The 22934-nt window shown below is 35.2% G+C and overlaps 1 protein-coding gene across 6 annotated transcripts in view; it reads right to left on the bottom strand.

Moving 5' to 3' along the window:
- The window catches only part of Dcdc1 (doublecortin domain containing 1), a 479867-nt gene that overhangs the window by 15749 nt on the left and 441184 nt on the right, over nucleotides 1-22934 (bottom strand). For all 6 annotated transcript variants that reach the window (XM_048788537.1, XM_048788536.1, XM_048788535.1 and 3 more), the window contains 4 exons: nucleotides 22369-22470; nucleotides 10179-10315; nucleotides 8737-8916; nucleotides 490-640 (listed from right to left, as the gene is read on the bottom strand). In XM_048788537.1, the coding sequence (XP_048644494.1) occupies nucleotides 490-640; nucleotides 8737-8916; nucleotides 10179-10315; nucleotides 22369-22470 (570 nt within the window). The remainder of the gene's footprint in view (nucleotides 1-489; nucleotides 641-8736; nucleotides 8917-10178; nucleotides 10316-22368; nucleotides 22471-22934) is intronic.

Consider the following 22934-nt stretch of genomic DNA (forward strand, 5'->3'; position numbering starts at 1 on the left):
TTTAAAAGAAGAAATACAATCTTTTTATTTTAGAGATGTTGAGTAATTCACTTCCTAATTTTAAAAATTTCCTTTAAAGTAAAAACAGTATTCTTTGGAATTTCCTGAAAATTATATCTCTTCTAATGTATACCTACCTACAGAAAGGGATTTGAAATTCCTCAGGGTAAAAAGGATAAAACAAGAGTTGATTCCATAATAACTATATGTTCTTTTAATTTCTGTCATTTATCAAAGAAAATGATCAAGGAATAGATAATAAACTTAGCATATATTTACTTATTACTAAAGAAAGAAAATCTGCAAACTGTTTAATTCCTAGTTAAAAAACTTAACTTTCATAACATGAAGCAGAACAATGTGGGGAGCATAATTATTAAAAAAATCATCACAATAGGATGCAAAATTCAAGAAGGAGGGTCTTAGAAGCAAAGATTGGATGCTTTAGTTCTTTAAAATCTTGACAGAAATGAAAAGTGTTTGCCATACCTTTATGGGTTATAAAGTCATGTCCCATAGACACACAGATGACCATGTCTCGTTCTATGTCATCCCATGACTGAATCAATTCTCCATCTCGAGTGTACAGGGTTCTGGCTGGATGGGTCATTTTGAGACGAGAGGAACAGTTATCTAGCAGCTGAAAGACAAAGGGACACCATATTTGAATACAGGATGTCACAATATGATCAAGTATTAAAGAATCTTAATATTCACTATATAACCTAAAATTATTAGAAATAGGAACATAAGGGAGGGGAAGAAGGTTATACAAATGCTCTCTAAAGTGCCTACAAAACAAGGAACTTCAGTACTTGTCAGTGAGGATTTCCTTGTAGGTCCATGGAAGGAAAGTATCTTGCTATCTAAGGAATCCTCAAATATAACAAACCCTGAATTAAGAATATAGACATCTCAGGCAGGCACAGTGGCATACACCTGTAATCTCAGCAGCTCGGGAGGCTGAGGCAGGTGGAATGCAAGTTCAAAGCCAGCTTCAGCAAAAGTGAGGTGCTAAGCAACTCAACGAGACCCTGTCTCTAAATAAAATACAAAATAGGGCTGGGGATATGGCTCAGTGTTCGAGTGCCTCTGAGTTCAATTCCTGGTACCACCGCCCTGCCAAAAAGGAATATAGACATCTCAAGATGGCTAAAAAGAGAAAAGTTCATTTTTAATAATCAAATAACTAAAGTTACAAAAGATGAGGAGACCCAGGCTCTGGCCTCTGTGTGACCCTCAACAGGTCAGGTAACTACTACAAAAGAGTCTTCTCCATTATAAAATGAAACATTATAATGTAAAACTTTTCTAGCTCTATGATACTATGATCAGAAAATTTCCTTTAGTTGATAAAGCTTAAAACTAGCTACAATGACCTCACTGAACATCTCTGTTTTCCTTGGAATACCCATAAAAACTTACATACAGATGCAAAGTGTCAACAGTACTAGAAAGGTTAATAGAAGCTAATATGTATGTGTATATAGTAGTGCATTATACAGTTGTTACCCCATTTCAGTGGCAGGTGGAGATGGGAGAGATCAGTTAGTAAATAGAGTTGAGAGAATAACTGAAAGTCAACAAATAAAGTGGAGGCAGTATTTTCACTTAAATTTAGTACCAGAAAAAAAATTCTCATATGGCTTTTAAAATAATAGAGAAAAAAAAGCACAATTGTTAAAAATTAGAAGAAGAATCGGTGAATCTTTATATGAACTCAGGATGGTAAAGGGCTATCTGAATATTAAAAACAATGAACAAACAAAGTAAAATTTATTACTTTCTGTACATTAAAAAATTCCACAGATGCAATGGAAAATTGGAAATTTGATACAATGGATTTGATAATGTTATGTTTAATAATTTTACTACATTAAAAGAAGGTTAGGTTATCAATATGAAAAAAAAGCATCTGGGAGAAAATAACAAAGGATTTAATAGGGAACTCAGAGAACTTAGAAATATTATAATGTTATATTGTTCTCCATAATAATAAATGATAACACAAAGCAAAATCAGAATCACCTCTACAAGTAATTTAAGACATATAAGTTAAAACATAACAATAACATTTTTCTCCTGTCCAGCCTGCGAACACATGTTTCCAAATCAGTGCACCTAGAATTGTTGACATCTTCATGTATGCCATGGGAGGGAGATGGAAACTGGGAACACAGAACACTGAATCCTCCCTAGAAAATACTCTAGCAATTGGTGTCAAAATTCTCAATTATTTTTTGTATACTTTGATTTAGAAATCTTTCTAGGAACATATTTGAGGGAAGTAATCAGAAAGGAGATATAGATTTGTGTATTAATGTGTATATTGCAGTACACTTCATAATAATGAAAATTTAAAAACAATTAGCAAACAACAGAAAACTGGATGAATAAATGCATCCATTGGATAGACAATTATGATGCCATTGAAAATAATGTTTTTTTAAGAATGTTATATTATACGGAGAAAAAGTCACAATAGTTTGAATACACCAACTTTCAAAACTGATTTACCACATGATTTACTATGATCATAATGGTAAAATTTACATATAAATATATACAAAACATAGAAATATATACATATATTATATACATACATATTAAAATTATAAGAACTGGTTTTTGTGGTGATGAAATTTTTAGTTTCTTATTGGCATTTTCATTTTTTTTCTAATTTTAAGATAATGACTGTAATTTTATAATTATAAAACAGAATAGATGCTATTCAAATAATCATGAAGTTCATAGTAATTATTTTCAAAAATAAGATTATAGTAAATTCATAGTTTTCATTTGTGATTTTTCAAAATTCTCCATAACAATATTTACCACTTAGTCTGCTCAGACTGTCAAAAACAAACACCACAGAATGAGTGGCTTAAATAACAAAAATATTGTATGGCTCTGGAGATTGGGAAGTCCAAGATTATAATGCTGGTTGAATGAGTTTCTGGCTAGGCTTGCTTCCTGACTTGCAGATGGCCACCTTCTTGCTGTGTCGTCACATGGCATAGAGAAAGAGATGGCATTCCCTCTTCTTCTTCTTATAAGGTCACCAATCCTATTTGATTTGGGACCCACCCTTATAATCACCTTCAACTTAAATTACCTCTTAAAAACCCTATCTCCAAATATAGTCACATTGGGATATAGACCTTCAACATATGGATTGGGATTGGTTGGGACATAATTCAGTCCTTAACAGTCACTATCTATCTATCTGTCTGTCTGTCTATCTATCTATCTTCCTTCCTTCCTTTCTTCCTCCTTCCCTCTTTCCCTCCTTCCCTTACCCACCCACTCACTCACTCCCTCTTTCTTTCTCTCTTTCTCTCTCTTCAAGGCAACCAAAGGGTGTTATAGCTGGTTTTCATCTGGGCTGGGAGTAGTGGGAAGCTGTCTTAGAAATATGTATAGATAGGTATCTAGAAGAAACTTATGAGGTTGGAAAAGAGCCAATGAAAAATAAATGTAAGAATTATTGGACTGGAGATTATAGCTCATTAGTAGGGCACTTGCCTGGTGTGCATGAAGCCCTGTGTTCAATCTCCAGCACCAAATATAAAGAAATAGCACCAATGTACCATAAATGCAGTGAAACCTATTAATTTGTACAATTAATACATGGTAAAAGAAAAAGAGTACTTTGCCACTTAAATGTCACTACTCTACAAGATCATGTTGTCTACAGAAATCATGTATTCAGAAAAATGAGTAAAGTTTAATAAAAAAATGTATAGTATAGGAAAGAGATGAGTTAAATCTATGTTTATTCCACTTGCTTTTTACTAATGCCCATTTGCATGAGACAAAGCCAGTGAGTTTACAAAAATCTTTTAAAATCAAATTTGAAAATAAGGCATTTTCAGTGCAATTAGGATATAAATATCTCATCAGTTAATGACTGTTAGAGACTTTCTTAAATCTCAGTTTTTCAAATTATCTACATGTGTTCAAGTGCTTTTCTTAAGTGGGTGTGTAAATAAAATGTTTGTAATATTTGCAATAACAAAAGTTCACAGTAAAGGAACAGTGTGCTATAAATAATTTCTCACTCACAATCTATTTTGCGAGTTTAGTCTTCATAGAACAGGTCTCCACAGGGTAGGTACATGGGCCTGTTGGACCACTGCATGCTCCCTATGGGCGTGATGTACTTGACGATCTAAATCAAAAGAACCCATTTCTCATTCTTTCAGAACTGTTCCTCAACTGAGAGAGAACACACTGATTTTGAGATTCTGTAGAATCAAAGAGATTTCTCAGGGACAGGAGAAGACTAGAGGAGCAGGGCCTATATGAGCCTAAATCAGAGAAAGGCGGTCCTGGAGAGAGAGCCACTAACCCTAGATAGAGAGCTGTCTTGGAGCTTCAATGACTGATGAGCCAACACCAGATGGAGATAAGAGTTGCTCTAGTAATGTTCCAAAAGTGTGTGGGAAGAACGCAGTTAAGCCATCCAGAACACCAGTGCAGTGAGAGTAATTGAGAGAAAGTCCACATTGGATGGAATTTGAATATCATCTGGAGCTAGAGTAAAGCATCAATTTCTCATTCTTCCAGTAAAGAACTAATAATTGAAACTCTGAGCATCTTAGAAATCAGTACTATTGGCCAGGGAAATTCAAACTCCACTCTTCATGCTGTCCACACACACAGTGCATTTTCCAGGTGCATTCTTAACAGCGTGATAGCCTGATCTAACTGATCAGCAAGAATCTCATGCAGGCCCCTAAGCAGAAACATACTGCATAGATACGGGAAAGGAAGAAACTAGAAACTATTTTTTAATAAAGCAAAGAATCTGTAAATATCTTTCTATATACCAAGGCTACATAATCTCCCCCAAATTGCTTTCCCCATGATATTTCTTTATTCAGAGACAAGCAATGGTTCAAACACTTAAGTCTGGGACAGTGTTAGGGATTGATTTCGGTTCCCTCAAAATTCATGTAGAAGCATTAATTCCAACTGTGACTGTCTTTGAAGACAGAGACTTTCAAGAGACAATTAAGGTTAAACAAGGGCATGAGGGTGGACCATTGGTTTCCTCACAAGGACAGCAAAAGACACCAGAGCTCTTTCTCTGTCCCTTCTTTCCCCCACCCGCATGTCACATGCAAAGGAGAACTCAGCAAGAACGTGACTCTCAGCAGTCCAGAAAGGAAAGCCTCATCAGAAATCAACCCTGCTGGCACCTTGATCTTGGCCATCCAGCTTTCAGAACAATGAAAAAATAAATTTCCATTGTTTAAGCTACATAGTCTATGGTATTTTGTTATGGCAGCCCAAGCAGATATCAATACATATAATATGTAGGTCCACCATATATTTTTAAGCAATCTACTCAACACATCTGTTCCTATTTCTCAGTCTAAGTACCATCTATTTAATATACATCATGAGCTGGGCACAGTGGCCCAGTCTTTACTCCCAGCTGAGGTAGGAGGGTTACAAGTTTGAAACCATCCAGATTACCCTAGGGACACCCTGCCTAAAAATAGTAAGTGTAGCTCAGTGCCTCTGGGTTCAATCAATAATAATAATAATAATAATAATAATAATATATCATGAATTCTAACACCCTACCTTTGTGAATGGTACCTCTCATCCTTATTAATGCAGTTCTGTCTAAGATGCTGAGTCTTACCCACTTCTCAAGTTCTATCAGAAGTCCTAGCAGATTTCTCTGTAGAGTCTTCCTTGTCCTCCCCTCCCCTCCTCTGAATTCCTACCTGCCTCAGACCCCCTTCTCCTGCACTACTAATTTGACTTTCATCACATTCTTTTAGTACCTCTTAGAAAGGACTATCGGCTTTATTATCACATAAGTTTATCTTACAAAGACAATCTGCATTCATCATTTTAAAAAATGGAGCACATAAAAAAGCATCCAAGAAAGAAAAACAAAAGGTCATGATAATATTACTGTCCCCCAAATAAACATTTACAACAACAAAATCTTTCCCGGTTATTTTCAGTTCATGGGCATGTATGAACATAAGAATCTAACTCCACACGCTTTACACCATGCTCCTTTCACTTAATATATCTGGACCATCTTTATTGTCATTTGTTCTAAAAGGTGATTTTAATTGTTATATTTTAATCATTATATTTTACTTATGTAAAATAGAGTATTATATTATTTATATTATATTATAATATTATATTAAATAATATTTATATTATATTATTTAAATTATTAATTATGTAAATAATTCACTTAACCAATTCCCTATTGTTGAGTTTTTAAATTATTTCTACTGCATCTTTCTTGTAAATACTTGTGTGATATACATTCCGAACAAACCAACCTTATATAAGTTTGTGAAAATGTCCTTTGAGATAAAGTTCCAGAAATGCATTTTCTAATGAGATATGCAAATAAAAGTCGTACTTTCATCAAGATGAGAGTGCTCATTTCTTTACACATTCAAACCCTAGATATATCTTTGAAAGCTTTGTTAATTGAAATAATAGTTTAATGAGCATATAGACCATATGTTAATTCCATCTACTGTATCAGTACTATTGAGGTCAACCTATCAATTAGACAATACTATTAAGTTTATAAAAACCCTTCTCAAAAATATAAATGAGAAAATCTGGGCATGATGGCACATGCCTATAATTCCAGTATCTTGGGAGTCTGAGGCAGGAGGATAGCAAGTTTGAGGCCAACCTCAGCAATTTAGTGAGGCTCTAAGCAACTTAGCAAGACCCTGTCTCAAAATAAAAAATAAAAAAGGCTGGGAATATAACTCAGTGGTAATATGCCCCTGGGTGCAAAATCCTAGAAACAACAACAAAAATTATATATAATATATATAAACTTTATATAAAGTAAATCTTTCTTGGTCCTGGGGTCTTTAATATATATCACTATTATATACATATTATATAATATTATAATATGTATGTGATATATATATATATATATATATATATATATATATATATATATATAAACAATACTTCATAGACTCTAGTAGTATAGTTCCCTCATATATAAAGTTCATAAAAATCATATGATTATGAAATAATAGTTATGGAGATAAGAGAGCAAATACAGGTAGCAAAAGATTACTTCAAGAGAGATAGAGACTCTGAAAAAAAACAAAACAGTCAGAAATCCTTGAAATGAAAGATACAATAAACCAAATAAAAAATTCAATAGAAAACATAACCAACAGACTAGATCACTTGGAAGAAAGAACGTCAGATAACAAAGACAAAGTATATGATACACTAAACAATCACAGAAATAAAAGTAATTCTTGACTGGATATAAATATATGTGATCTTTGTAAATGTTACTGTAAATTTTTGCTATCGAGAGTCTGATAGGCTAAAGATTTTAGTAAGTAGCTATTAAGTTCATTAGCCTCTCCTGTCAGGGGCTCTGGTAAATTCCCTTTGCTTCAATGAACACTAAAGCCATTAAAAATCATTAGAGTAATAATGATCACTCCATGATCCCTACTCCATTCTTTAACTATTCATTAATCATTGCATATTCTCTTACTAATTTATCACATCTAGTTGCAATGGTTAAATGCATCCTAAGATGTAGAAGCTACAACATTAACTTTGTGATTTCTGCAGAACTAGCAAGGAGGAAACATTTCAGCTTTGTTATAATGCCTTTTCTAGGAAGTTCTCTTCTGAATAAGTTTTAACTTTTTAAAATCATCATTTTCCTTTTATTTCCCCTCCAGGTATATGAAGTTCCTTTACTTGTATTCCTCATTTTGAGTATTCATTTTCTGCATTTTTATCTCTGATTTCTCTCAAGTGCAGCAAATTGGTTGTCCGCTTCTGAGATAAGACTGCTTTCATGGCTCTTATTCAAGTCCTTATCAAAAGGAGTGGTCTCTCTTACACTTTGAAAATGGACCAGCCTTCAGAGGCAAAGCTCATCTGATGGGCTTCTGCTACTCTAGGGCCCTCACCCCTCTAAAGTTCTTCTCAAGGTCACCCTAGTGCACCATCTTTCTTTTCTAGCCCCCACCCAACCTAACATACATCTCATTTTTATGTGAGTTTCTTTTCCCAGAAAGATTTATGAAAACGCTTCACAAAATAAAGACAAACTATTATTTGAAATATCATAGCAAAAGATAAGACTTTTGAAAAATCCATTTATTATGTGCCTAAAGTTTTCACTTACAGATGATAACAAAAATATCTAACTTTATCATTATCCCCCAAGTTGTAAACAATAAATGAACTGCTACTCATCTTTTCCTATGTCATTGTTCTGAGAAGTAGAAATTCAGCCAGTCTAGGTAGGACTCTGGGTGATAAAAATATGCTATGCTTTCTCTAACAAGTACTGATGTTTTCCTTACAACATATTTAGTGAATAATTCATAAAGTATCACTCTTTTGTGAACTGGGTTTACTATGGATGAAAAATATAATTTTAAATTATCTTAAAGTTTGGATTTGACTCAGCTGGAGTATGTTCATTTGGCACTGTTCTCTTCTGGCTATGAGTTGTACTCGGATTAATACATATGTCGGACAGCATTGGACTTGACATTTTCACACATATAAGTTCATTTAATCATCAGATCACCTCTGCAAGAGAAGTATTGTTCCCATTTTACATATGAGAAAATGAGGTTCAGAGAAGTAAAGACATTTGCCTGACCAAACCTCTAGAAAGGTTAGATTGGAATTTGAATCCAGGCCTATGAAAACACTCTTTCACACTTGATTTACCTCTGTAACAGTCCTGCCCCAGGCATAAGTGCCATCTTCAGGTCTTCCTCCATTTAGATAAGCCCAGACTTGTTTTGTGTTGGGTTGCTTATACAGACTACTCTGCTGGACTGCTTTATGTTTAGTTGCAACTGGGGAATTTTGTTTGGATTGCAGTTCTTGAACTTCCGAAAGTTGTGCCTGTCAAGAGAAGCCCAGAGAATCCCATGTTTGGAGAATCGGTTAGTGTGTGTAATGATTGTGCTGAAAGTCAGAAATACCATGTAATCATAAATTACACCCAAGATTTTAGTAAGTAACTATTAATTCTATATTGTACTTTTAAATGCATTGGCCTCTCTTGTCATGGATTCTGGTAAATTCCCTTTGCTTCAATGAAACTTTAAATCCATTAACAATCATTGGAGTAGTCATAATAAGGTACTCATTTTGGCCAAGTATTTAACTTTCATTTATAACTTGAAGAAATGACAGGATTCATGTCCCTGGACTTCTGCATAGTGTTTTTCCTACTGAGAGATTTCTTTGCATCTAACAAATGAGTTTTTTATTAGAAAAACACCACTTCCTTTAACCAAGAAACGCTTAAGGGAGTGTATATGAGTGTTGTTTAAGTCCTTACTTGCTGTCTTTTTTAAAAAAAACAGCAGCTACCCTTCTACTTGCCAGATCCCTGCCAGGCAGCTTTTCATCCTACTTCAAGCATGTCCTAGTTCAGTACTTTGCATTTATTCCCTCATCAGTGATTTATCCTTCTTAGCTTGGCAAGAAGTCATATTTCTAGCAATGTCAATTTCTTTTTTCTAGTAACCTTGACTTAGGCACCCACCTAAGATTTAGTTTGAACACATTTAACAAATTTGAGAGACCCTATTAAATAGGAACAGCTCATTTTGATGAAAAACTTCACAAAGCAAAAAAGTTTTCCCCAGTCTCTATCCCCAGTCCTCTCTCTCCAAAGCTGACCTTTCTCTTTTCAACTTTTTAATGTGTGGTGATCCTGACTGATTAACCAATTGTACTGAAACCACTTTTTCAATTCCTCATTTTGAATGTCTCCATTGCAATTAGTATTTTGCTCCTTGCTCTTTTTACATATTGAGACATACCCTCAGGAGTGATGAGCAATGAAGCCATAAGGCTCAACTTGACTACACTTATTACAATTACCTTTGGACATATCCACTGGGCCTTTTTCTCTTCTTTGCTAAGGTCATAATTTCTGGTCTTCATTCAAACAAAACAGACTTTCATATGAGCTGGCTGTCTCTTAGATAGCTACTCTCCAAATGCCAATTCAATGCTTGGCATATGCTTATGTGGTCATAAGTGACCAGATGCTAAGAATATATTAATAGTGTAATTTAAAAATTCAATATTGTACTTTTAAATACTTATAAAAGAGGCAGAGTCTTAAATGTCTGGAATCCTAAAGAACATACCTCTGTGTGTCTTATAAGTTCCATGAGTTTAATTTCCTCTTGAGTCTGCTCAGTCCAGCCTCCTTCAACCACCACAGGATGCACAGGGCTTTTGGTAGGAACCATGGTAGCTGGCTGACATGCAGTTACTCGCCGCCCTGGGGAAAGAAGTCTCTGGAAATGTATCTGATGATAGGCTTTCAGATTTCAAATAAATTGGTTTGGCTTTCTGTGCATAAATTATTCCACTCAGGAGAATAGGCTAAAATACTAACCATATCATAAAAGCAAATATGCCTAAGGTAATAATACCTAACAATACCTCTTCATACAGGAGGCTTGAGGCTTTAAATGGCCAGAATGTGCACACTCACTCTACAGATGGAAAAGAAAGATAACATGCTGATTTCCACCCTGGCCCCAGCCTGGCATCCACGATATGGTTCAGCAGTAATTTAGTCAAATAGAATTCATGACCTTATATAGTCCCCATCATCTCTTCCAGTCTTGGAACATATGTTTTGTTCTCTTCACTAATAATAAGCCTTTCCCCCACAATTAGCTTAGCAGCCTGGAGATTAAGTATTTCTAAAATAATATTAACCCAAGAGACAGGAGCCTTTTTTTTTTTCCTATTTAATAACACCCCATGAGCACAATTAGTTTCTGACACCTCTGCTGTGCCCTTTATGCTGTTAAGAAGCTGTGGTAAGAGAAAATATTTATCAGAATATGTGTTCTGAAGAATCACAGGCATAATTTGATAAGTGTGGGAATTCAAATTTGTACATTCTTTCAACTAGACCACTTAAAATCATTACAAAAGAGATTTAAAAAGTCACACTTATAAAATTGTTTTCTTTTTCTGTATTGAAGATGCAGCATCACTGAATCTCCACTGATTTCTAAACTTCTTAAATAAGCATAATGTGTTTTTTAATTAATTTTTTATTTACATATGACAGCAGAATGCATTATAATTCTTATTACACATATAGAACACACATTTTCATATTTCTGATTGTACACAAAGTATATTCACACTAATTAATGTCTTCATACATGTACTGTGGATAATAATGTCCATCATATTCCACCATCACTTCTAACCCTATGCCCCCTCCCTCCACTTCCCACCCCTCTGCTCTATCTAGAGTTTGTCTATTACTCCCATGCTCTCCCTCCCTACCGGTCTATGAATCAGCCTCCTTATATCAGAGAAAACAATTCAGTATTTGTTTTTTGGGGATTGGCTAACTTCATTTAGCATTATCTTCTCCAACTCCACCCAGTTACCTGCAAATGCCTTGATTTTATTCTCTTTTATTGCTGAGTAAATATTCCATTGCATATATATGCCACATTTTTTTATCCATTTATCTATTGAAGGGCATCTAGGTTAGTTCCACAGTTTAGCTATTGTGAAGTGTGCTGCTCTAAACATTGATGTGGCTGTGTCTCTGTATATGCTGTTTTTAAGTCCTTTGGGAATAGACCGAGGAGAGGAATAGCTGGGTCAAATGGTGGTTCCATTCCCAGATTTCCAAGGAATCTCCATTCTGCTTTCCATATTGGCTGCACCAATTTGCAGACCCACCAGCAATGTATAAGTGTACCTATTTCCCCACATCCTCACCAACACGTATTGTTGTTTGTCTTCATAATAGCTGCCATTCTGACTGGAGTGAGATGAAAGAGTAGTTTTGATTTGCATTTCTCTAATTGCTAGCAATGATGCACATTTTTTCATATATTTGTTGATTGATTCTATATAATCTTCTGAGAAATGTCTGTTCAGGTCCTTGGCCCATTTATGGATTGGGTTATTTATTTATTTATTTGTATATATATATATTTTTTGTGCTTAGCTTTTTGAGTTCTTTGTGTACCCTAGAGATTAATGCTTTATTTGATGTGTGAGGGGTAAAGATTTGCTCCCAAGATGTAGGCTCTCTATTCACCTCACAGATTGTTTCTCTTGATGAGAAGAAACTTTTTAGCTTAAGACCATCTCATTTATTGATTCTTGATTTTAATTCTTGTGCCACAGGAGTCTTATTAAGCAAATTGGAGCCTAACCCCACATGATGGAGATTAAGGCCTATGTTTTCTTCAATTAGATGCAGGGTCTCTGGTTTTATTCCCAGGTCTTTGATCCATTTTGAGTTAAGTTTTGTGCATGGTGAGAGATAGGAGTTTAATTTCATTTTGTTGCATATGGATTTCCAGTTTTCCCAGCACCATTTATTGAAGGGGCTATCTTTTCTCCAATGTATGTTTTTGGCGCCTTGTCTAATATATGATGAGAGTAATTTTGTGGGTTATTCTCTGTGTCCTCTATTCTGTATCATTGGTCTACCAGTCTGTTTTGGTGCCAATACCATGCTGTTTTTGTTACTATTCCTCTGTAGTATAGTTTAAGGTCTGGTACAGTGATGCCACCTGCTTCACTCTTCCTGCTAAGGATTGTTTTAGCTATTATGGGTCTCTTATTTTTCCAGATGAATTTCATGACTACCTTTTCTATTTCTATGAGGAATGTTATTGGGATTTTGATTGGAATTGCATTAAATCTGTATAGTGCTTTTGGTAGTATGTTCATTTTGATAATATTAATTCTGCCTATCCAAGAGCAAGGTAGATCTTTCCATCTTCTAAGGTCTTCTTTGACTTCTTTCTTTTACCAATACTTTTCAAGCTACTTCAGGAAATAGAAAATGAGGGAGAACTTCCAAATTCATTCTACGAGGCCAACATCACCCTGATACCTAAACCAGACAAAGACACTTCAAAGAAAGAAAAATACAGACCAATATCTCTAATGAACCTAGATGCAAAAATCCTCAATAAAATTCTGGCAAATCGGATACAAAAACATATCAAAAAAATTGTGCACCATGATCAAGTAGGATTCATCCCTGGGATGCAAGGCTGGTTCAATATACGGAAATCAATAAATGTTATTCACCACATCAATAGACTTAAAAATAAGAACCATATGATCATCTCGATAGATGCGGAAAAAGCATTCGACAAAGTACAGCATCCCTTTATGTTCAAAACTCTAGAAAAACTAGGGATAACAGGAACATACCTCAATATTGTAAAAGCAATCTATGCTAAGCCTCAGGCTAGCATCATTCTGAATGGAGAAAAACTGAAGGCATTCCCTCTAAAATCTGGAACAAGACAGGGATGCCCTCTCTCTCCACTTCTGTTCAACATAGTTCTCGAAACACTGGCCAGAGCAATTAGACAGACGAAAGAAATTAAAGGCATCAAAATAGGAAAAGAAGAACTTAAATTATCACTATTTGCAGATGATATGATTCTATACCTAGCAGACCCAAAAGGCTCTACAAAGAAACTATTAGAGCTAATAAATGAATTCAGCAAAGTGGCAGGATATAAAATCAACACGCATAAATCAAAGGCATTCCTGTATATCAGCGACAAATCCTCTTTAGGGTTCTGTAATTTTCATTATATAGATCCTTCACCTCTTTCGTTGATTCCCAAGGTTTTTTTTTTTGGCTATTGTTAAGTGGTAGTTTTCCTCATTTCCCTTTCAGAGGATTTGTCACTGATATACAGAAATGCCTTTTATATATGGGTGTTGATTTTATATCCTGCTACTTTGCTGAATTCATTTACTAGTTCTAGAAGTTTTCTGGTGGAACTTTTAAGGTCTTCTAGGTATAGAATCGTGTCATCAGCAAATAGTGCCAATTTGAGTTCTTCTTTTCCTATGTATATCCCTTCAATTTCTTTTGTCTGTCTGATTGCTCTGGCCAGTGTCTCAAGAACTATGTTAAATAGTAGTGGTGAAAGAGGCATCCTGTCTTGTCCCAACTTTTAGAGGAAATACTTTCAAATTTTCTCCATTTAGAATGATGTTGGCCTGGGGCTTAGCATAGATAGCCTTTACGATGTTGAGACATGTTCCTGTTATCCCTATTTTTTCTAGGGTTTTGAACATGAAGGGGTGCTGTCAAAAGCATTTTGTCAAATGCTTTTTCTGTGTCTATTGAGATGTTCATATGATTCTTATCTTTAAGTTTATTGATGTGGTGAATTACATTTATTGATTTCCATATGTTGAACCAAACTTGCATCCCTGGGATGAATCCCACTTGATTGTGATGCATAATCTTTTTGATATGTTTTTGTATTTGATGTGCCAGAATTTTACTGAGAATTTTGCATCTATGTTTATTAGAGATATTGGTCTGAAGTTTTCTTTCTTTGATGTGTCTTTGCCTGGTTTTGGCCACATAGAATGAGTTTGGAAGTGCTGCCTCTTTTTCTATTTCCTGAAATAAATTGAAGAGTATTGGTATTAGTTCTTCCTTAAAGGTCTTATAGAATTTGGCTGTGTATCCATCTGGTCTTGGCTTTTCTTGGTTGATAGACTTTTGATGGAGTATTCTATTTCATTGCTTGAAATTGATCTGTTTAAATTTTGTATATCATCCTGATTCAATTTGGGCAAATTATATGACTTTAGAAATTTATCAATGCCTTCAATATTTTCTATTTTATTGGAGTACAAGTTTTCAAAATAATTTCTAATTATCTTCTGTATTTCTGTAGTGTCTGTCACGATATTTCCTTTTTCTTCATGTATGTTAGTAATTTGAGTTTTATGTCTCCTTCTTTTTGTTAGCATGGCTAAGGGTTTGTCAATTTTATTTATTTTTTCAAAGAACCAACTTTTTATTCTGTCACTTTTTTTCAATTGTTTCTTTTGCTTCAATTTCATTGATTTCAGCTGTGATTTTAATTATTTCCTGTCTTCTACTGCTTTTGGTGTAGATTTGTTTTTTTCTAGGGCTTTGCAATGTATTTGTTGTTGCAATGTATTGTTAAGTCATTTATTTGTTGACTTTTTCTTCTTTTAAGGAATGAACTTTCCTCTTAGAACTGCTTTCACAGTGTCCCAGAGATTTTGATATGTTGTATCTGTGTTCTCATTCACCTCCCCAATTTTTTAATCTCCTCCTGGTGTCTTCTGCAACCTATTGTTCATTCAGTAGCACATTATTTAGTCTCCAGGTGATGGAGTAGCTTTTATTTTTTATTTTATCATTGATTTCTAATTTAATTCCATTATGATCTGATAAAATGCAGGGTAGTATCTCTACCTTTTTGTATTTGCTAGGAGTTGCTTTGTGGCATAATGTATGATCTATTTAAGAGAAGTTTCTTCTATCAGCTTTTGTTTGAAAGATCTTATCTAGTGATAAAAAGGTTTGTTAAAGTCACCCAAAATTATTGTGGTGTGGTCTATTTGACTTGAGAAGAGTTTGTTTGATGAACATAGATGCTCCATTGTTTGGGGCATATATATTTATAATTGCTAAGTCTTGGTGAATGGTTTCCTTGAGCAGTATGTAGTGTCCTTCTTTATCCTTTTTGATTGACTTTATCTTGAAGTCAACTTGATTTGATATGAGGATGGGAACCTGTTTGCTTCCGAAGTCCATGTGAGTGGTATGATTTTTCCCAACCCTTCACTTTCAATCTGCAGATGCCTTTTCCTATGAGATGAGTCTCCTGGAGGCAGCATATTTTTGGATCTTTTTTTTTTTTTATCCAATCTGCCAGTTTATGTCTTTTGATTGGTGAATTTAGGTCATTAACATTCATGGTTATTATTGAGACAGGATTTTTATTCCCAGCCAGTTTTGTTTACTTTTAGTATTTAATGTGACTTGGTTTCTCCTCTGAATAGATTTTCCTTTAGTGTAATACCTACCTCTGCTGATTTTCATCATTGTTTTTCATTTCATCTCCAGGGAATATTTTGCTGAGGATGTTCTCTAGTGCAGGCTTTCTAGTTGTAAATTCTTTTAACTTTTGTTTAGGATGTTCTCTAGTGCAGGCTTTCTAGTTGTAAATTCTTTTAACTTTTGATTTCATCATCAAATATAAAGCTTAGTTTTGCTGATATAAAATTCTTGATTGCCATCCATTTTCTTTCAGAGCTTGGTATATGTCGTTCCATGATTTCCTGGCTTTGAGGGTCTGGGTTGAAACATCTGCTGAGATGTGAACTGGTCTCTCCCTATATGTGATCTGATTCCTCTCTTTTGCAGCCTTTAAGATTTATCCTTATTGCGTATGCTAGGCATTTTCATTATAATGTCTCTTTGTGTAGATCTGTTGTAATTTTGTACATTTGGTGTCCTATAAGCCACTTGTATTTGGTTTTCCAATTCGTTCTTCATGCTTGAAAAATTTTCTGATATTATCTCACTGAAGAGATTGTGCATTCCTTTGGTTTGAAACTCTAAGAGTTGGTCTTTTGATGCTGTCCCATAATTCTTGGATGTTCTGTTCATGGTTTCTTACTATCTTCAGTGTGTGATCAACTTAATTTCCAGATTGTATACTTTGTCTTTGTTATCTGACGTTCTTTCTTCCAAGTGATCTAGTCTGTTGGTTATGTTTTCTATTGAATTTTTTATTTGGTTTATTGTATCCTTCATTTCAAGGATTTCTGACTGTTTTGTTTTTTTTCAGAGTCTCTATCTCTCTTGAAGTAATCTTTTGCTACCTGTATTTGCTCTCTTATCTCTTTCTTGGAGTGATCAATTTTTTCCTATGTTTGCTCATTTAGGTCATTCTTTAATTCACAGATCATTTTAATTATGAACCTTCTGAACTCCTTCTCTGACATTTCATCAACTTCACTGTCCATGGGTTCTGTTATTATAGTATCCTGATTTGTTTGGGGGCACTTTCCTCTCTTGTCTTTTCATGTTATTCTATATGTCTTCCTTTCTTGCAGCGTGGATCTGATATATTACAGTTTCTTCCCTATATTATTATAGTGCCTATGCAGATTGTCTGTACCTCACCTTGATGCTAGGCTTCCAGACCCTGCTTGTGTCCCTCAATGTATGTTACTGCATCTAAAGGTGAAGGTGGCAATAGCTGAGGTAACTTGAGATGTGGGAAGCCATTCTCACATGTGACTGGGCAACTCCCGGTTTGGGTCTGAGGTGCTCTGGCTAATCTGTGTCGGAGCTTTCCCGGCCCTCTCCTGATGAGAGAGCCCGTCCGTGTGGGGGTGTGACTGACCACTGACCCCGGGGGCCAATCACTGACCCTGACCTTGGAGTGCGGCCCCCCTCAACCTTCATTGGATGGAATTCTCCCCTGAATTTCTTGTTCCCCAATAAAAGGCTACTCCCTGGCGTGCTCCCTCTCTCTCTCTCTCCTGCTAGCCCTGAGTAATCCTTGCTGCCCTACCGGGTGGTTCGAGGTGGGAACCAGAGAGGGGAGCCGTCTCGGACCTGGTCATAGAAAAAGGTAACTGAGTCTGTGTGTTTTATTTCGATCTCGCTAGCTAACTTTTATGCCAAGAACCTCATTAATGAAACCAGTGCGCTGGTCGCATGGTGGATTGAGATAATAGTTAAGGTGCTCCAAGATGGAAGCAATGTCTTACAGAGATGGGGCTGAAAGGGTGGGCCTTACACTCTCTTTTGGATGCCTGCTCTGAGATGCAGCTGCTTCTAGGTCCTGTCTACTGTCAAAAAGTTATGGACTACTGCTTGGAGAAGGCTATGGCAATGACTGCAGTGTCCCAAGATGGAAGTGGGTTAGGCTTAGGCTCTCAGGTGTGAGGAGGCAAACTCGAACCTACCCTGGACCTGGGTCCTGCACAAGTTGGTGTGGGCGGATCCAGGCCAGGTCTGGGCTCCCATGATAGTCTGTTGGTCAAAAGAGGCGGTCATGTGCCAGAGGCTGGGCTCTGGTGGGTCTCTGCCCCGCTGGTAAAGGGGTGGACCTGGGCCTTCTGTGAGCTTTGGTCCCACACAGGCTGGTGTGGGCGGATCTGGTTAATGTTTTGTTTTGTACACTCCTTCCAGAAGTCTACATTGAGCACCAGCTAGGGGTCAGGCATTGTGCAATATGATGCAAATGCAGACAGGTTTGAGAGTGAGCCCATGCCTCAAGTTCGGTAGGGAAGGCAGATCCAAGGAAATGATTAAACCAAAAATCCATTACAATAGTGCTGTACCAGGGACTAAGAGAGCATGTAACAGCAGCTGCTGACCTAGTCTGAGATATCAGAGAAAGCTTCTTTGAGAAAGCAACAATTATGTTGATAAGATGAAGCTGCATCTCAATTTTTTTTGCCAAATTATTTTTTCGGGAGGAGGGTACCACGGATTGAACTCAGAGGCATTCAACCACTGAGCCACATCCCCAGCCTTGTTTTGTATTTTATTTAGAGACAAGGTCTCACTGAGTTGCTTAGCACATTGCTGTTGCTGAGGCTGGCTTTGAACTTGCGATCCTCCTGCCTCAGCCTCTCGAGCTGCTGGGATTACAGGGATATGCCACCGAATCATGCCCAAGTTACTCTTAATGGGCAGATTTTTAGACTATGACAAAATCCTTTAAAAATCATTTGCATTTGCAGAGTATAAAGAATCTGTACTTACAGCTTAAGTTTATGGTACTATATTCAGAAATAAAAATAAGTAGCAGCAATGATTTTTCAAATAAACCAGAATCTTATGTGTCTAATATGCATTCATATGTAATTTATGAATGTGAAGAAAGCATGATTGAATCAATTAGCCAATGAGTTACAGTGACAATGCACTAGGTAATGTGTTTTGAAAAGAACCAGAGTAGTTGCTCAATACAAATTTATACTAACTATAGTTTTTAGTCAACTTTATTTATAGAACAGAGATAACATTAATTTATGACATTTAATTTTTATGAATAATATTCCAACAAATATATTATTTAAAATGTATTTCAAACGTTGCAATTTTTTAAACCAGGAGTTCAACAATAGCTTATCATTACACTGTTGGGAGTCAGGGATTGAACATAGGAAACAGAAAAAAATATTATGCATTATTTATTATTTGTCAACTTGCTTCTAATGGTCTTAAGAAAATGCATGCATTCGCACTACAATTTTCATAAAGAGATATAATGTCACCACAAAAGGTTTTAACTGGGGGAAAGGTTTTTATAATAAACTATTATTTATGTAGGTAAGAATAACATATATCAAAGAAAGGCAAAAATATATTGAATAAACTATTTTTATTTTCTTATTAAATTTTCCAAACACCCTATTTATTTCACATGAGATCAGGGGTCAGTTATGATAATAGCTAATTATTAGCCCTCTTCTAAAAGTTTCATTTCAAGTGGATGGAACACCATTGATAATGCAGATGATTTCTCTAGTTGGAAATTGGTAAAAATAAGTTGACAATTCTTGACCATTTTTCCCCTCTTTTCTCTTGGAAACTTGAAAACATAAGTGTTTTGATGTTCTGTCATACTCTAAGCCTAACTGCTTAAGCCAGTCCCCTCATCCCCTCCCTTACTGGAAGGTCCACCCCTGGTTCAGTATCATTTTTTGCCTGGAAAAGACAAGTCTACCCGATTTGGGGTTTCAGTTCACACATCAAAAGAAATGTTCCAACACTGTCTGTATGTATAACAAAGGTGATACCTAGGCCTGATTTGTATTTCTGAGTTTCATTTACTAGTTTTAAAACCTCAAGTGGAAAAATATACTGTCTTCTCAGGAACCTTATCCCAATATTGATTATTTGCTGTAACCATGTAGTAAATATTTGACATTTTCTAATCATAAAAGCCCTATAAAGTAATCACTCATAATACTATAAATGATAATGGCAATGATCACGCTTACAAATGCAATGTAAAATCAACTTACCACAGTTTTTTGCACATGGTATTTGTTGCATTTACTAACAGCTATAATAATAAGAAGAAGTAGTCAATTCAGCAACTATTCATACTTATCATACTTCCCCTTTAATTCAACCCTCAAGAGACACACCATCTAATAGGAATGCAGTTACCAGAGATAAGATTTGTGGGGTTTTTTTTTTTTTAATTCTCATAATCTTAACAGTTAGAAAAGGGCCTTATTCAGAGTATTTTATGAACATGTTTTGAGTTTATATTTAATAGCGGAAAATATACAAGTTTGTAAGTAGATGCAAGATTTATCTTAGCATTAAATTAGAAGAGAAACTACATCGATGGATCACTCCATAATGGAAATCAACTGACCAAATAAAGACTGTATTCAACAGTAATATTGTAGATGACTCCAAGTTTACTTTAAATGCCTTTTTGATATTTAATTGTAATAAAAGCTAAAGATGTGGCATCAAATCAGAATTCAGTCAGGCAGCTCTGCAAGGGGCACTTTTCAGTATGCTGCTTTCTATTGATTTAACTTGATTTAAGAATAAAGTTTGAATCACTCCCTAGAGCCTAGAATAAATGGTTGAAATTACTTTTATTTATTCATTCATTCATTTATTTTTGGTACTGGATTTTGAACCTTTCCACTGAGCTACATCCCCAGTCCTTTTTATTTTTATATTTTTTATTTCGAGATAAGGACATGCTAAGTTATTGGGGGGGTCAAATATTTGCTGAGGCTGGTCTCAAACTTGCAACCTTGTCTCAGCCTTCTGAATCCCTGGAATTATGGTAGCAAGTCACCACGGTTAAGCCAATCATTCCACAGTTATTCAAATAACAAATTAGATGGGTCTACAATTCATGATTTGATAGAAGGAAGATAGTCAAATGAGTAGGTAATTAAAATAATGCGATAAGAACTATCAGAGGAGAAATTCAGAGTGTTATCAACACATTATCCCAGGCTTGGAAGGTTGGAGGAGGATTCCAGGAAGAAGTAATAAGTTATCTAAAATATATAGAGAATGAGAATGAGTAGGAGCAATCCAAGAGTTCAGAAGAAAGAAAACACCAAGGCAGAGGGAACTGAGGGTGTCAAACCTCAGGAAGACAGCATGTGTTGTCTGGGGCACTAAAATAAATTTGAGATGTTTGGAGTGTGGTGAGCAGAGAGAGTGGGAACTCACAGAAAATGAGATCAGGAAGACCCATATAAGGAGCTTCAACTACATCCTAAAGATAATAGAACCCTTGAAAGTTTTTATACCTGGAGAACCATGACTCCTTTGCATTTATGCATGATCCCTTCATCTCTAGAACATCATCCTATTCATATAAAGGTAACTGCTGTCATCAGAAGGAGGAAGACCAGTTTGAAAACTCCGTAATCTAAGGACTGGATATTACATGCTTGAACTTGGATAATAATTGTAGACTAAAAGGGTTAAAATCATTTGAGATCAACTTAACAGATTCAGAGTAAGAAGGCTTGCTAAATATTTTCTTGGGGAAGATGAGGGAGAAGGAGATGCCAAGAATAACTTCCCAGCTTCTGTGACATAATAACTGGGTAGATGGTGGTAGAATGTGTTGCTAGAGAAAACAAAGATGCACTGATATAGGAGGGATGTAATAGATTTCGTTTTGGACATGTCCATAGAACTTTAAAATGTCTAGAAGTAGGAGCAGAAGAGGCTATGAGTAGTAACAGAAATTTTTCGCTTATAGCCAATCAATATGGCTTTGGTAAGAAATGGACAGTAGCCATTTCAAATCAGAGATCTGTCTTGTGCTGTAATTTGTGCTACTTATTGAAGCAAGATACTTGAGTTAAAATTCTGCTATTATGAAGCTTGAAATAAATTCTACCTTCCTCATCTATAGTCTCCAGAACATTGTTTCTTTCCAAAAAACCACTTCTATTTCAAGTACTAGAAATAGAATAAGTCTAGGATCCCAAGATTCTATGAAAAAAAAAAAAGAATGGAAGATGACAAATTATGCCAACTGATCACTTTGACCATAAATAGCATGTCTTATGTTGTATAAAAAGGAGTCCTTGTGATATTGACAATGACCATTGAAGATTTTAGTACTTCCTTATTCTGATTATTAAAAACAACAAAAATAAAACAATACCCAAGGAATCACTGAAATGTTTTGTTTAAACAAAAACTAATTCCAAAGCCCATAAAATGTTAATTTAGGAATCATTTCAAAAGCAAAAGGGTGATTATCTGGCACAGATACTCTCCTAATTTTTTAAATGTATGTATATGTTATATGGTATTCCTGTTAATATAAAATTTACAAATATAAAATCAATATAAAAATGTATTATTAGGTTTTGGATTCTGCTCAAATGACTGTGTAACAAAATATTTATGTTAAATTCTGGTATTTAATAGTAGAAAATAACTATCAGCAAATTGAGGTTACATTTAGAATTAAACACAATCATGTTGGTTTAGTTCGTACTGACCTTTTAACTGCCTCATTTTGTGTTTCATGGTACCTAGATCAGCCAAAATTTTGTCCTTTTTTAGCCAGTTCTGTTTCTCTAATTTTTCTGCTTTCTGCAATGCTACAATAATAAAAATACATGATATTTTACCTTACATTCTTTTATCAACAGTAATTTATCATGAACACTAATAATTTATAAAGAACTTTCTGTTTCAAGAAATAGATTCAATTAGAAACAAGTAATTAAAAGGTAAGGGTCATTAAAAGAAACCTCACTTGAAAGATGACAGGGCTTACGGCATTTCTTTATGGAAAAAAAGAAGAACAGTGCTGTTTTATTATACAGATTTACCATATGCAATAGCCATATTTCATTTTCCACTTCCACAAACTATTTGGAGGTGATGAAAGCCTGGCTTGGAACCATTCATTTTTTAAACATTCACCTACTGCCTAAAGGGTGCAATTCTTAAAAATGAAAATGTGCAGACAGGTCGTCCTCAGTGCGAATTAAACTCATTTGTTATTTTCTAATGTATACCATTATTCTCCGTCTTATAGACCAAGGATCTCTTTATCAAC

Source organism: Marmota marmota, unplaced genomic scaffold, assembly GCF_001458135.2.
Source record: "Marmota marmota marmota unplaced genomic scaffold, marMar, whole genome shotgun sequence".
Classification (NCBI taxonomy): Eukaryota; Metazoa; Chordata; class Mammalia; order Rodentia; family Sciuridae; genus Marmota; species Marmota marmota.